Raw genomic sequence first — 13,936 nt, 5'->3', positions numbered from 1 at the left:
ATTAGTGACCATACAAGACATAATAACAAAAGTAAAATTAGTAAAACAAGAAATAAAAGAGATTAAGGAGGATAACTCCACAGACATAGATGAACAAAATATTGCAGAAATAGTAAACTTGAGAGATTTTCCTAAACCTTTGACAGATTCTGTAGTAACAGACATAATAATAATAGACCCCCTGATCCTCCTATAGATAAAGATGATACAGATATTAATGATTCAAATAATAATAAAATTGAAATTAACAACAATAGACCGAATTTTCTGAGTTTAATAGACAGAGTTATTTTTTAAAAATGGTATACAGAAATTACTTTAGTAATTAATAAAGAGTTTTCTTTAACAGAAGTTTCCTTAATAGACTCAAGCGCTGATATGATTTGTATACAAGAAGGATTAATACATTTAAAGTATTATGAAAAATCATCTGAAAGATTAACTCAGGCTAATGGAGAAAAGCTAATAATTAATTATAAAATACCTAATGTTTACATATGTAATGACGGAATATGTTTTGAAACCGTTTTTGTTTTAATAAAAAACCTATCTTCTAAAGTTATTTTAAGAAATCCCTTAATGGCTTTGCTTTACCCCTTTTTAATGACAGATGAAGGAATTAAAACTAACGTGCTAGGAAAAGATATACTTTTTAAATTCATTTCACCCCTAATGTCGAAAGAAATTTAACTCAGACCCTAATCCCTTCACTCCAGGGTGGATATGTAACCAACACCAACAAATAATTATTGTCTTCATATGATGGAAACAACACTAGGCAATGGTCTCCTTTTACTTCAAACCCACCCCCCCTCCCCCCAAAAAAAAACCATCTCTCTTAATACGAACGAACAGAATTCTATTCAGCAAATCAGAAACAACAAAGACAATCATAACAGAACACCTAGTGACAAAACAAAGACTTAAGCATGAAGCTGCACACTACCATACAAGCTTAACAGCACACCTAACAACTATCAGAAGCAGAGAAAGGACTTTTCCAAAGGCTACATAACATCCTGTTTTGGAATAGAGTTTCTTATATTCCTAAGCATAGGTTAGACAGCCTATTTCTAATATTCTGCATATGACTTGAACTATATGAACTTCAAATCAAATCTTTCCGTTATGAATTCTAGTATTACGATCTATCCAAATGTGCTAAATGACAGCTGCCCAAGCTATCTTACCAATGAGGTTCTGCAGCCCTTTTCCCTTTAAGCTCCTTCACTGCCCTATAAAGTTCTTGATCTCACCTCCAAATAGAAAGTTGGGCAACTTTTAATTTTGAATAACTTGGATTTCATTTTCCCTCTATGATGTTTCAGTTGAAGTTAGTGGATAAAAACTCCAAAGAAGCAGAATTTGCTAAAAGTGCCTTGTTCTCAAAGCATGCAGAGATGAAAGGTATTTACAAGAATTGATGCATTAGCAACACTTCTGCTTTCATCCGCTTTTTCTGACCTTTATTTTTATGCCTTGGATGGTTGACAGACTGGCCTGAGGATCACAGCTTCCAGTTCTTCAAGTTAGAAATTGAGAATATATTCTTGATTGATTGGTTTGGCGGTCCAAAGCCTCTCACATTGGATCAGTACCTGCATACTAGCTTGTGAGTCTTAGAGCAATGATATCATGTTTGCAATAGCAAATCATATAGAAAAAAAATACTGAAAAATAGTTATAATTTCTGTACCTTCATATAATCCATCAGAATCAATGGAACTTTATTTTATGTTTACTGATGTTTCTTTTCCCAAATATTTGTCTCTGCCATCGACAGGCTTGAATGCTCATTGAATTGCCAATCTCTCATGTGTTTTTACATTGGATGTCAATGTGAAGTGTGTATAATTAATTCGTTGCAAAGAAGATGGACAGTTGTGATTACTGTATATATATTGTTATAGTTGTACCATCTTATCGTCTGTTGGGAGTAATCAAAGACGATAAATTGTTGGTGCAAGCTTTGTATTTACATGTACCCTTATTGTTTATTCCATACAATTCTGAAGATGTACATTTATAAACGTAAAATCAACATCCGGATTGATTCACAACTTACATTTGTGCTCAACATGTCCAATGTAGCTCAGTGGTAGAGCATTTGACTATGTTCAATGCATCTAAGTGGCATGTCACTGATTCCGTAAGTTATTATTTTTGGTTGTCTTGGCCAACTGCCTCAAAACACATGAATGTAAGTTCCTTTGCCACATGCATCTCCTTTTACTTCCAATTTGTATCTCTCAGGCAATCAGAATTATTGTATGGTTCCTTTCAAGTGAATGATATTGATAACTCTCCATACTAGCAGTGTCATCAGTATGCATATGTTTTTGCAAATCAAATTAATAGTTCGTACAATTAAAAGGTGATCATGACAAAAAGAGTGTAGTGGTACTAAACACACTGGGAAAACAGAAGGCTAAAAAAAAAAAAAAAAAACAATAGTAGCCGAAGTCCACACCAAGTGCAAGCTACTCAAAATCAAATAGTCATTGTGTGGTTCACCGTTTACATGGGAATTTTAAGACCATAGAAGTTTTTAAATTGCAATTTATCTCATATTTAGTTAAAAATTAGAGAGTATTGCGCTTGTCAAAAGACAAATAAATAAATAAAAATTAGAGAGAACTGAGTGATTGAAGAGATAAACACATGCACTTTCGACTGCCTCTCAAGTGCGTTCACGAGCAAGTGTTGGCCATGGTGGAAGCACAAACGACATGGTCACACACAAGTACTCCAGAGTCCAGCCTCCCAATACAAACGTTGCAGGATTTAATTGCTTCTCATTAATCAAACAAATTATATCCAAATCAAATGGGTGGAATGCTATTAGCATGAAATGCCAGTTACATGACAAATTTCGTGCTGAACGAATGTCATCAGAGATCACTCCAGTTACACTTGTTTCGAATCCACATCACTTATATCAGCATCTTTCAGTTCCCACACCTTAAAACTAGATTCTTACAATATCACAAGCGCCCTACACTTGCACCATTCAACCTATGTAACAACTAACAAGTAACAAGTCCTTCAAACTCATTGTCCCACTCCATGTCGCCCCATCCTCAGATAAACACATACCCTCTTGAATCTTCAAGGGTTTTTTTCCATAAGAATCACGCACCACAACAAACCCCAAGTGCGTAAACAATAGGGATAACCACAGTGCACTTTATACATCTTCCATTGACCAGTTTCAGAAGAGAAAACCCTCAGCTTGAGCATCATATGATATCATGATTCTGCAGAACTCTCACCACCTTGTAATGCACAACTACAACACCTCTTTCTACTCGGGCTTCTTGCCTCCAATATTTCATGGGAAAAATTATAAACATGTAAACCCTCAACCAAGTCTGAAACACAAAACCAAGCCATTGTATTCTATAAACAAGCATTTATGGCATTGTCAACAAGGAAGATGAGACTATGACTCTTTGCAATTTTCGGGAGGAAAGGGGAGGAAAGGGAAGGATGGGAAACTCTAATTTCTTAGTATCTTGATTGTTTAAATTGGTGAAATGCAGATCAGTCAAAGAACCATTATGGATGTATAGCAACCAATGTATTTGATTAAAAAACATAGCTGTTCAGCTGGGTGAAAAAAGAAAAAAGTACAAATAATAAGTTCAGTTTGATGCATCCACACTTCTGTATCTGAGAATCTCAACGCCCAAGTAGTCAACAGAACCAGGAACTGCAACATGAGGCTTTCCGACTACCACACGAACAGCAGATATCTGGGGGTGCTTTGTGAAAGTGGTAGATGCAATGAGTTGAGCCACTGACTCTAGAAGATTGTGTGCAGGCCCTTCCACAACTTCTTTAACTATTCTGCATTTCATTTCACCAATTCAAACCATCAAATTTGATCATGTATCAAACAGAACATACATAACATTCAGGAAAATAATAATAACAATAAAAGGAGCATACATAACATACGGATAGTTCTCAGAATGAAAAGATTCATCAAAAAGCACAATTATTATCATTGGTATTAAAATGCCTAAATTATGTAGGTTTGCATTATTAGATGCCTATTAATCATATACAGCCTCAAGTTATGCCATAAACTTTCACATTTACTGGGAATCATTAAGAAGATGGTTTAAGAATCCATGAAAATAAAGATGAACTTTTGCCCATCAAAGCAAACATTCAAAATGTGAGAATGCATATGATATATCACATTTCAAGGTATTATAAATTTTAGCTTACCGGTAAATATCAGTATAACTAACAGTATCTGACAAGCAATCAGATTTACCAGCTGGCTGAAGGTCCAACCAGGCATCAACATCCACTAAGAACTTCTGACCCAGCTTCCTTTCTTCTGGCTTCACCCCATGATATCCATGGAACTTCAAACCCCTTAATATGAGTTTGTCTCCCTTCACTATTGCAACATCCTCCATTGATACTCCTGATTGTCATTATTTATTAGCCATACACTTCAAAGGGTGGAATGATAATATTAAGCATCAAACTAAAGATGTATGATTCATGAGGACTATATAGATTAGATGAAAAAAGAACAATGTATGATTTCCTATGACAAGTAATAACAATGAATTTGTACAAAATATATATAGTAACACCAGCATTTATGATAAGAATCAAATTCCTCATTCTTATGATGAAATTTGACCTATTGACATTACAGTTCATAGAGGTATTGATTTTCCCAATCTGTTCCAGTTGATGTGTCTCATGGACAAGGTAATATTCAATCTTTAATTACATACTATACTATAAAGACTCAAAAAATCAACAGTACCACAAGTTAATCATGCATCATGGTGTGCCTTCCATAGAATAAAAGTCACAATTCAGCCTACCCCCAATACAAAATCACTTAATATTCAAAATTTCAAAATTTCAAAAAAAAAAAAAACATATTATCTATATAATATATATTCCATCAAGTACAGCGGTTTGCTTCTGACCAAACCTGAATTAAACCATTCACTTAGTTCACAGGCAGGACAAGGGACCCTACAAAGACCAGACTAATTTTAGCAATAAAAGTTTCATTCCACCATGGCCAGAAAGGAAGGGACCAGCATAAATAAGTGCATACCTATTTGGTTCAATTGAAGATGCATAATTGAGGTTAGTGTTGTAAATGAGAACCACCAGAGAACAACAAAGATAAACGGCCTTGCAAGTGCAAAGATTCATGTTTTTACCAATGACAGCAACAAGCTACCAATCCCTGGTGATTATTCTTACCTTTCCATCCACAACATAAAGACAATTCAAACTCTTACAACCAAAGAAAAAAGAAACACCACTAATACCATGATTCTGTCAACAACGATCAGTTGCAAAGTAATATTTCATAAATAATTTGAAAATCCAAAACAGAAACCAATGCATATTGGAGCAAACAATGTTGCCACAAACAAGGAACATATAGTACTTTTAGATCATACTAAAACACAACACTCAATAACAAAATGTTCTAACAATCTATAGCCCCCAATGTTTGAAAAACTCACATTATGAATAAAAAAAAAAAAACCCTTTGTTCTCCACAACCATTTTTTCAAAAGCAGGCGCATCAAACTAAATATGAACCATAAACCAGTCTTTTCTGACACCCATATGAGCCAAAAAGTAAAACCATGAATAACTCACAGAAACTAATATGTTAGTAAAAGAAGTAAACATTTTTGAAAAAACCCATCAATGATTCACAAGAGTACACTTGCTATCACCACCTATGAAGCACGGGTGCGTTTTTGGATTCGGATGCGGTTGCGGGATTTGGCAATTTTTGAAAAAGTAGTGTGCGAGTGTGGCGATTAAAAAATTATTAAAAATATTTTTATTTATATTTTTAATATATTGCTGATCATACTTTTTCACATTATATAAACATATACCAAATTTAAGAGCAGTAGTAAATAATAACTAAAATATGATAACTAAAACATGATGTTCATATTACATTATTACATTACATTACAGCTTATATAAAAAATTATTACATTACAGCTCATATATATTACTTTTTCACAGATTCACAATCACAAATCACAATGAGTAATAACTATTAACTAAATAAAAAATCAAACCCAAGTCACAACATTATTACATTACAACTTATATATAAAAAAAAAAAAAAAAATCAGATCACACTATCACAGATTGATACCTGAACTTGAGACTTGAGAGTGGGTCGCCGGGTCGGTGAGGATGTGAGTGAGATTGTGTGAGTGTGAGAGAGAGTTGAGAGTGAGATTGTGTGAGAGAGGGGAGACGGAGAGCAGAGGCAGCGAGCCGTGGCGTGGAGCGCAGACATGAGAGACCAGAGAGTGAGAGAGAGCTGAAGATGAGAAGTGAGAAGTGAGAGAGCTGCGGATTGAAAATGATATAGGTTTTGTTGTTTTTGTCCAAACGGTGCGTTTTGCACTTTTTTTATTATATATATATATATTTTTTCCGGCCAAATGGGGCGTTTCCCACCTTTTGTTTTTGTTTTTTTTTTTTTTTTTGAATTTTGGCCGAAATCAGCCGGTTCGGCGCTGGTATCGGTGGCTGCTGCCGATACAGACTGATTCCACCTGTGTCGGTGTGAGTCGTGAAACGAAAAAAAAAGAAAAGAAAGTTGGATGTGGCACAGACGTGCAGGCAGCGGCGACCCTCGCACGTCGCCGCGTCGGATGCGGGTGCGGCAGGCATTTTGCCGTGTCCGTGCATCCCAGATTCACCACTAAAACAAGCAAAAATTACAACTTTGTAACTGAGATTTGCATCAAATGTGACAAAGGCAATTCAATCAAATTCAAAAAGAAAGAAACCATTAAATTATGCAACTTACCACTACAGAATGTTTCCAAAGATTTTAAATTTTCTCCTGGAAAAAAAATACTATGCAATCTCGCAGTACTAAAAAAGTGATCCACAGGCCAAATGATTAAAGAGAGACCGTTTGTTTTGTCGAAAACATTTTTGGGCGGGTCACCCGGCCCAAATAGTCTGGGCTAGTAAGTTCCATTATCACGACTCATGAGTAGAGGGCTGGACCCTCTTTTCCAAGGCTCATTTCCTTTTTTCTGGGAAGACCTTCTTGGTGGCAATGGCAATTATGGCATGCTATTGTGTGTGTGAAAGTGTGAGTGTTTTTTTTTTTTTTGGATGATGAGATACAATTGTGTTTTTGCCCAAAAAAAGTCTTCTTCCATTTTGCGGAGTTACATGGGTGTTAACCAATAAAGCTTTTTGTCACCGAATAAGATACTTGAAATCACATCCTACTTCTAACAAGAATTTGTTGTGTAATCCAAAAACTTAATGGACCTTCTGTAGACCTAAGAAAAAGATATTATGAGTCATTCTACTATGATTTAGTTATCTACTATTGGATTTTGATCGGAAAAATCCACCTACCTCAACTCAAAAAAAGATATTGTGAGTCATTCTACTATGATTTAGTTGTCTACTATTGGATTTTGATAGAAAAATACATCTACCTCAACTCAAAATAGTTTTCATAATAGAAATTATTTCATACACATTTATTACACCTCTCACAAATAAGAACTAATCTTATATATGGAACTCATAGATAGGACTCACATTCATATGGGAAGAGGGCATAGTACAGATGATGCACTAAATAATTTCATCACTCAAAGAAAAATAATTGGAGGGATTTTTATTTTTTGTGTGGAATAGGTAGATAGTGAGGGAGAAAGATAATTGGAGGGGTTTTTTTTTTTTTTTTTTTTTTTTTTTTTTGAGAAATAGGTAGATAGTGGGGGAGGAGAGGTGGAATTTAAACCACCAACATGCGATACCATAAAAAATATTATTACCATTGGCCTATCACTTGAATCTCAATCATTTTAGCATTTACCATAATAACAATCGAGCTCGAGCTCTTAATTGTTGGAGTATGATTAATTGAGTTTTTGATTGTTTAGAGTGGTAATTAAAGTAAAATAAAGCTATTGAATATTTGAATGTCATAACTATCATTGCCAAATTTAGTAGCTTGTTCAAGTATAACTGTGTAACTGATTTATTTTTCTAACAAATTTAATAATTAAGCCTTTTTCTCTTGATACACAACTAAATGTCTTGACTAGAACATAGTTAATCATGTTGGAAAAAAAAAGGGTTAAGTTTTTTGAAATTTCTTCAGTTTTATTAGTTAGATAATTTTATTGATTGGATTTATTTTTTATTTATTTTTCAAGAAATAAACAAACATACAAGGGAGAGGGAAAGAAGTTCAACTCCACTTAAAAGTCGTGGTAACTTTTAAGGAAGAGTGAGATAAATTATACTACACATAACACACACTCTTAATTAATGTGGGATAATTACCCTTTTTTTTTGAGAAACAAACACACAAGAGAGAGGGAAAAGGATTTTAACACAAAGGTATACTGCAACTCCATTCAAAAACCATAGCAACTTTTAAGGGATCGTTTGAAACTCTAAAGCTGCTTAATTATTGTTATGTTTCTAACATCAATTCACCAAAATCCCATGGAAGTTTCACTGTTTGGTTTCAAAGCTCAATTGAGCTATGTTGAACTGCAACGGATGCAACAATTATCACAATCATAAACCTCATGTAGCAAAAATATTTGAAATCTCAAAGCACAATATCACGTTATCCTTTTTCATTTCCTTCAAAAGGTAAAAATGAATTCAAGTATTAATGATCCATAAAAATGATTATAAGGACTTGCAACTTTTTTTTTTTGAGGGAAAGGTAAGAAAGTTTTATTTAAATAAGAGAAAGGTCCGACTGGAATACATCAACCAAGTCATTGGGTAGTTCTTCTACCCACACATCAAAATCAGCAGTTATAACCGCTCTTCTAGCGAGGGAATGGGCAAGCTTATTACCCCCCCTCTGTACATGCTTAAATACTGATCTATGAAAATTAGAGCAAAGGCACCGAATTTCCTCAATTACATGTCCAAAAAGAGTCAAATTTGCACCCGGATTGTTGATGGCCTGGATAATCCGCAAGCTATCACCTTCAAATTCTACCTGGAAGAGGCTTAACTCTTGGGCAAACAGGGCTGCACGGCTACACGCCAAAGCTTCAGCAAGGTCCACCGAGTGAGGTAGTTTGATCTTCTGGCTGAGTGTTGCAATAATCTGTCCCGAATGGTCACGGATTGCCACCCCAATACCTGCTGACCCAAAACCATCAAAAATTGCAGCATCGAAGTTGGCTTTGTAAAAACCAGCCTGCGGAGGGCACCAGCGCACCCGAACCGATCGTCTAGGAGGTGGCTGAGGTTTATGGATCTCAAAAAACTCCAGCACCAGCTCCTTTGCTCGCTTACAAATTTCATGAAAAGGCCATGTAGGTTGTTTCTCCCTCAATTTATTCCGTCTTTGCCATAAGCTCCAAGCCACCGTTGAAAACCATGCCACATGAAAGACTGAACCTCTCTCAAGCACTGCTTCAAACAAGTCCATAAAGCTTCTAAAATGCTTCTTATAATACTCAGAAAAACCAACCTCAGATTTCCACACTGATTTAGCATGATCACATAGCCATAATGCATGCATATTTGTCTCCTGATACACCTCACAGAGAGAACACGATTCATCCAAGGGAATCTGGCGCTTGTGCAGATTTTCTTTAGTGGGCAAAGAATCTTTAACTGCCCTCCACATGAAGTGTCTTATCTTATTTGGAGCCCGGATTTGCCATACACCTTTCCAAACCTTTGCCGAGTTGTCTGTGGAGGAAGAAGCTTGGACACTTGCCGTAACCTCCGAAACCAGCATTTTATAGGCACTCCTAATAGAGTAATCCCCATTTGAGGTGAGAGGCCAGACATAAGTATCGATTTGACACAAGGGGCTAACATGAATCCTACTGATTTCCTCAGCTTCCCAATGATAAAAGACAGTATTCAGCAGCTCCACATCCCAAGATTTTGAGTTTGGCAGGAAAAGGTCACTTACCCAGGTTACATGCAAATTACTTCTCGGTGATACAACCTTGCTAGTACTCAGATTTGGCACCCACCTTTGATCCCAAATATTAATTGATCTTCCATCCCCTATCTGCCATACAACCCCTTTCAAAATGACATCTCTGGCTTGGAGGATACTCCGCCAAGATATCTAGATGGAATAGCCGCATCAAAAATGGTCCCACCTAGAAAAAATTTAGCTTGAAACACCCTGTAAGCTAAAGAATCCTTATGGTGAAACAATTTCCAAACCTGCTTAGCCAGAAGGGCATTATTAAACAATTGCAAATCTCTAAACCCCATTCCTCCGACTGATTTTGAAGTGCAAAGGGTACTCCATTTCACCCAATGTATTTTCCTAGCATCACCTTGCCCCCACCAAAATTTTCGGATCATGGCCTCAATATCCTTACATAAGCATCTTGGGAGCTTGAAAACATTCATGGAATAGGCCGGTATCGATGGAATAACTGCTTTGATCATTATTTCCTTGCCCGCTTGAGATAAGAGTTTTTCTTTCCAGCCTTGCATTCGTTTCCAAATGCGTTCCTTGATGTCTGTGAAGCATGCTTTCTTATTTCTCCCAACAAAGGAGGGAAGTCCTAGGTACTTCTCATAATGATGAATTGCTGGCACTCCAAGGGCTTGTTGAACGGCAGCCCGTGCTGAGTCATCTGTGTTGTGGCTAAAAAATAAGGTGGTTTTATCCTTATTGATCATTTGACCCGACATCACCTCATAAGTAGCCAGCAGCTCTTTAATCTTCTCACATTCTTCTAGAGTGGATCTACATAATAATAAGCAGTTGTCTGCAAAGAAGAGGTGTGTGAGCTTTGGACCACGTCTACAAATGGAGAAACCATGAATCTCCCCTGCATTTGCTGCTTGTTCCAGAATGGCGTTTAGACCCTCGGCACAAAACAGAAATAGGAAGGGGGAAAGAGGATCCCCTTGTCTAATGCCCCTCGATGGGTGGATCATACCCTTAGGCTCACCATTCACTAGGATGGAGTAGGAGACTGTGGTGACACATTCCATGATCAGCGCAATCGAGGAAGCTGTGAACCCCATTTTAGTCATGATCTTCTCCAGAAAAGTCCACTCCACTCGATCGTATGCTTTGCTCATGTCGAGCTTAAGAGCCATAAAACTCTTCTTCCCAAGGCGACTAGTTGTCATGTGATGTAAGGACTCAAAGGCTATCAACACATTATCTGTAATCATCCTGTTAGCAATAAAAGCACTTTGTGTTTCCGATATAATATTGTTCAGTAGAGGTTTAAGCCTATTAGCTATCACCTTACTAATTATCTTGTATATCACATTACACAAACTTATGGGTCAATATTCAGTCACTTTCTCAGGATTTTTAACCTTGGGAATTAAAGTAATAAATGTATGGTTGATGGATTTCAGAATAGAACCAGAATTTAAACTAGATAGGACTGCCTGAGTTATATCCATACCTATGTCCGGCCAGTAGGTTTGGAAGAAAAGCGGCGGCATCCCGTCTGGTCCAGGAGCTTTCAGGGGGGCCATGTCCTTTATTGCAATTTCCACCTCCTCTGCTGTGTAAGTCTTGACCAGCTTCTCATTCATCTCCACTGTCACCACTGCTCTAACCCCTTCCAGCACACGGTCTAAGTGTTGTGGGTTTGAAGAGGTGAACAATTGAGTGTAATACTCTGTTAACAACCCGGAGACAACTCCCTCATCACCCTGCCAAATCCCGGACTCATCCTTCAATCCCTTAATAAAATTCCTCCTTTTCCATTGAGTTGCTGAACCATGGAAGAATTTCGTATTTCGGTCACCACTTTGAATCCATTTAACATGTGCTCTTTACCGCCACATTTGTTCCTCACGATCCAGTAACAGATTCAATTCTGTTTTCAGCCGCACCACCTCTTGAGGATTACCTCCAGTCAGCACATCTTCCTCTGCTTTCCATAGCAACTCCTTTGTATTCTTTATCTCCTTTTTCACATTCTCGAAATGGGATCTGCTCCACTTCTTAAGGCTCTTTTTGCATTTCTTTAGTTTCCTTACAGCTTGATACATTGGCGAACCATCATGGTTTGAAGCCCACGCTCGAGCCACTATATGACCACACTCCGGATCAGTAAGCCAAATTGATTCGAACCTGAAGGGCTTTCGGCTCCACCGCTTCCTTTCTCCATCAGCATCAAGGCTCAGCAATATGGGTCGATGATCAGAGGTGAAGCAGGATAAATGTTTAACTCTACCTGTAGGGAATTTGGCTAACCAATCATAATTAGCTAAGCCCCGATCCAGCCGCTCCCAAATCCATTCCCCTCCCCTCTTCCCATGCCAAGTGAACGCCGGACCTAAAAATCCCAAATCCACAAATTCGCAGGCATCCATAGCCTCACTGAAAGCCTGCATCAAATTATGGGATTGTGGAGTGCCTCCTTTCTTCTCCCCAACTTGAAGTAACTCGTTGAAATCGCCGATGCAGCACCACGGCAACCTCGGCTTTGAACTGAGCAACCTTAACATACTCTAACCTTCACATCGTCGACTAGTGTCGGGCTCACCATAGAACCCGGTCAACCTCCATGCCTCCTCAGTATCCCCGTTGACAATTTCATCTATGTGATAGTTTGAGAAACTATCCACCCAAATTGAAATCTCTGATCTCCACATCAGCGCCAAACCGCCTCCCCTATCTCTCCTAGGGACAACGAACAAACCATCGAACTCCAACTCATACTTGATCTTCTTCATCTGTTCCAGATTAGACCACGTTTCAGATAAGAAGACAACCTTGGGACCTTGTGCTTGTACGATGTTGACAAGCTCTTGAACTGCTCGGCAGTTCCCAAGCCCCCGGCAGTTCCAGGCTAACGAACTCATTGAGCTCGGCGGGGCTGGTCCCCAGCCTCTGCCGATCTCTTTGTAACACCCACAACATACTTCTTCTTCCTCTTGCCGCTCTCTGCGTCATACTCAAAAGCTTCCTCAGCTCTTCTCTTTAAAGTCCCGTAGGATTTTTTTTCATTTGGGTCATCTAGTGGTTTCACCCAATTTGATTGATCCACAAAGGGATTTTGGGTCTCAAACTGGGCCTGTTTTTGCTCGTGACTCCTTTGAGAACCTGCTTGAAAGGATGGGCCATCAGAGCATAAAGCAAGGCCCACTTGAGAAGTGTTAAGTGGACCCAAGCCCCTTTTTGAAAGGCTTTCCAACCCCTCATTCTCTGCGTCATCATATTTTTTCAAATCTGCATCAATGTCCTCTAATTGCGCCCGAAATAATTCCCCATAACTGATGATTCCCCGCTCCCTGTCCGTTACTGCATTCATGGACAAATTTTCCGAAATTAACGAAGGTGCATTAACACTGTCCTGGTTTGGAGCATTTACCATAGAAGTTTGCCCCGGGTCAACTCTCCTCCTTGTCGGACCGTCATGGTGCGGTTGTTGCCGGAGGACCACTGGGATATGCTTTGATATGGGACCCCTCTCCACTTCCATTTCCTTATCCTTCTCCCTGTTAGTTGACTCCTTCTCTACTCCATCCTCTCTTCCAACTCCAGTCTCCTCAACATCATATCCCTCCACCCGAATCACCGACTTAAAAAGGATTAGGTGTGGTCGCTCGTATCCAAGAACCAAAATGCTGGTCACCTTCTTTAAGCTTTCCTTTGCTTTTAGTCCATAGAGAACACTCCCTGTCACTGTGGGTAAGCCGTCCACACCAGTAACAAATAATAGGAAGCCGTTCATATTTAAACCGTACCCAACCATCTTTCCCCCCGGCCAGAGATATCTTCCTTCCTCTACATAGTGGTTGAAGGATATTGATGTTAATCCTTAACCGCATGAAGTTAAAACCTCCCTGACTATCATCATCAGATTTCGTCTCTTCAATGGTGCCCACCACTGATCCGATATCCTTGGCTATCCTGCATGACATGCTACCCACCGGTAGGTCA

The 13,936-nt window shown here is 38.2% G+C and overlaps 2 protein-coding genes across 2 annotated transcripts; one reads left to right on the top strand and one right to left on the bottom strand.

Annotated features, from left to right (window-relative positions):
- Positions 1-1,304: 1,304 nt before the first annotated feature.
- On the top strand, positions 1,305-1,616 carry LOC115963441 (protein CREG1-like). The gene is made up of 2 exons (XM_031082436.1): positions 1,305-1,407; positions 1,495-1,616. The coding sequence occupies exons 1-2, from the start codon at positions 1,317-1,319 to the stop codon at positions 1,614-1,616; spliced, it is 213 nt and encodes a 70-aa protein (XP_030938296.1). The 5' UTR covers positions 1,305-1,316.
- Positions 1,617-3,473: 1,857 nt separating this feature from the next.
- LOC115962697 (dihydroneopterin aldolase 2-like) lies at positions 3,474-6,433 on the bottom strand. The gene is made up of 3 exons (XM_031081582.1): positions 6,179-6,433; positions 4,237-4,441; positions 3,474-3,849 (listed from the first exon to the last, which is right to left on the bottom strand). Exons 2-3 carry the CDS (start codon positions 4,431-4,433, stop codon positions 3,645-3,647), a joined length of 402 nt encoding a protein of 133 aa, XP_030937442.1. The 5' UTR covers positions 4,434-4,441; positions 6,179-6,433; the 3' UTR covers positions 3,474-3,644.
- Positions 6,434-13,936: the final 7,503 nt, after the last annotated feature.

The sequence above is a fragment of the Quercus lobata genome, chromosome 10 (genome assembly GCF_001633185.2).
Source record: "Quercus lobata isolate SW786 chromosome 10, ValleyOak3.0 Primary Assembly, whole genome shotgun sequence".
Classification (NCBI taxonomy): domain Eukaryota; kingdom Viridiplantae; phylum Streptophyta; class Magnoliopsida; order Fagales; family Fagaceae; genus Quercus; species Quercus lobata.
Note: the sequence above shows the minus strand (reverse complement) of the source record. Positions and strands in the feature narration are given on the sequence as shown.

Bases quoted from the DNA above. Each gene is read 5' to 3' on its own strand.
- LOC115963441 (XM_031082436.1), top strand. From the start codon at position 1,317: ATGATGTTTCAGTTGAAGTTAGTGGATAAAAACTCCAAAGAAGCAGAA. The intron at 1,408-1,494 runs GTATTTACAAGA...GATGGTTGACAG, and splicing joins AAAGCATGCAGAGATGAAAG to ACTGGCCTGAGGATCACAGC.
- LOC115962697 (XM_031081582.1), bottom strand. From the start codon at position 4,433: ATGGAGGATGTTGCAATAGTGAAGGGAGACAAACTCATATTAAGGGGT. The intron at 3,850-4,236 runs GTAAGCTAAAAT...AATGAAATGCAG, and splicing joins AGTTATACTGATATTTACCG to AATAGTTAAAGAAGTTGTGG.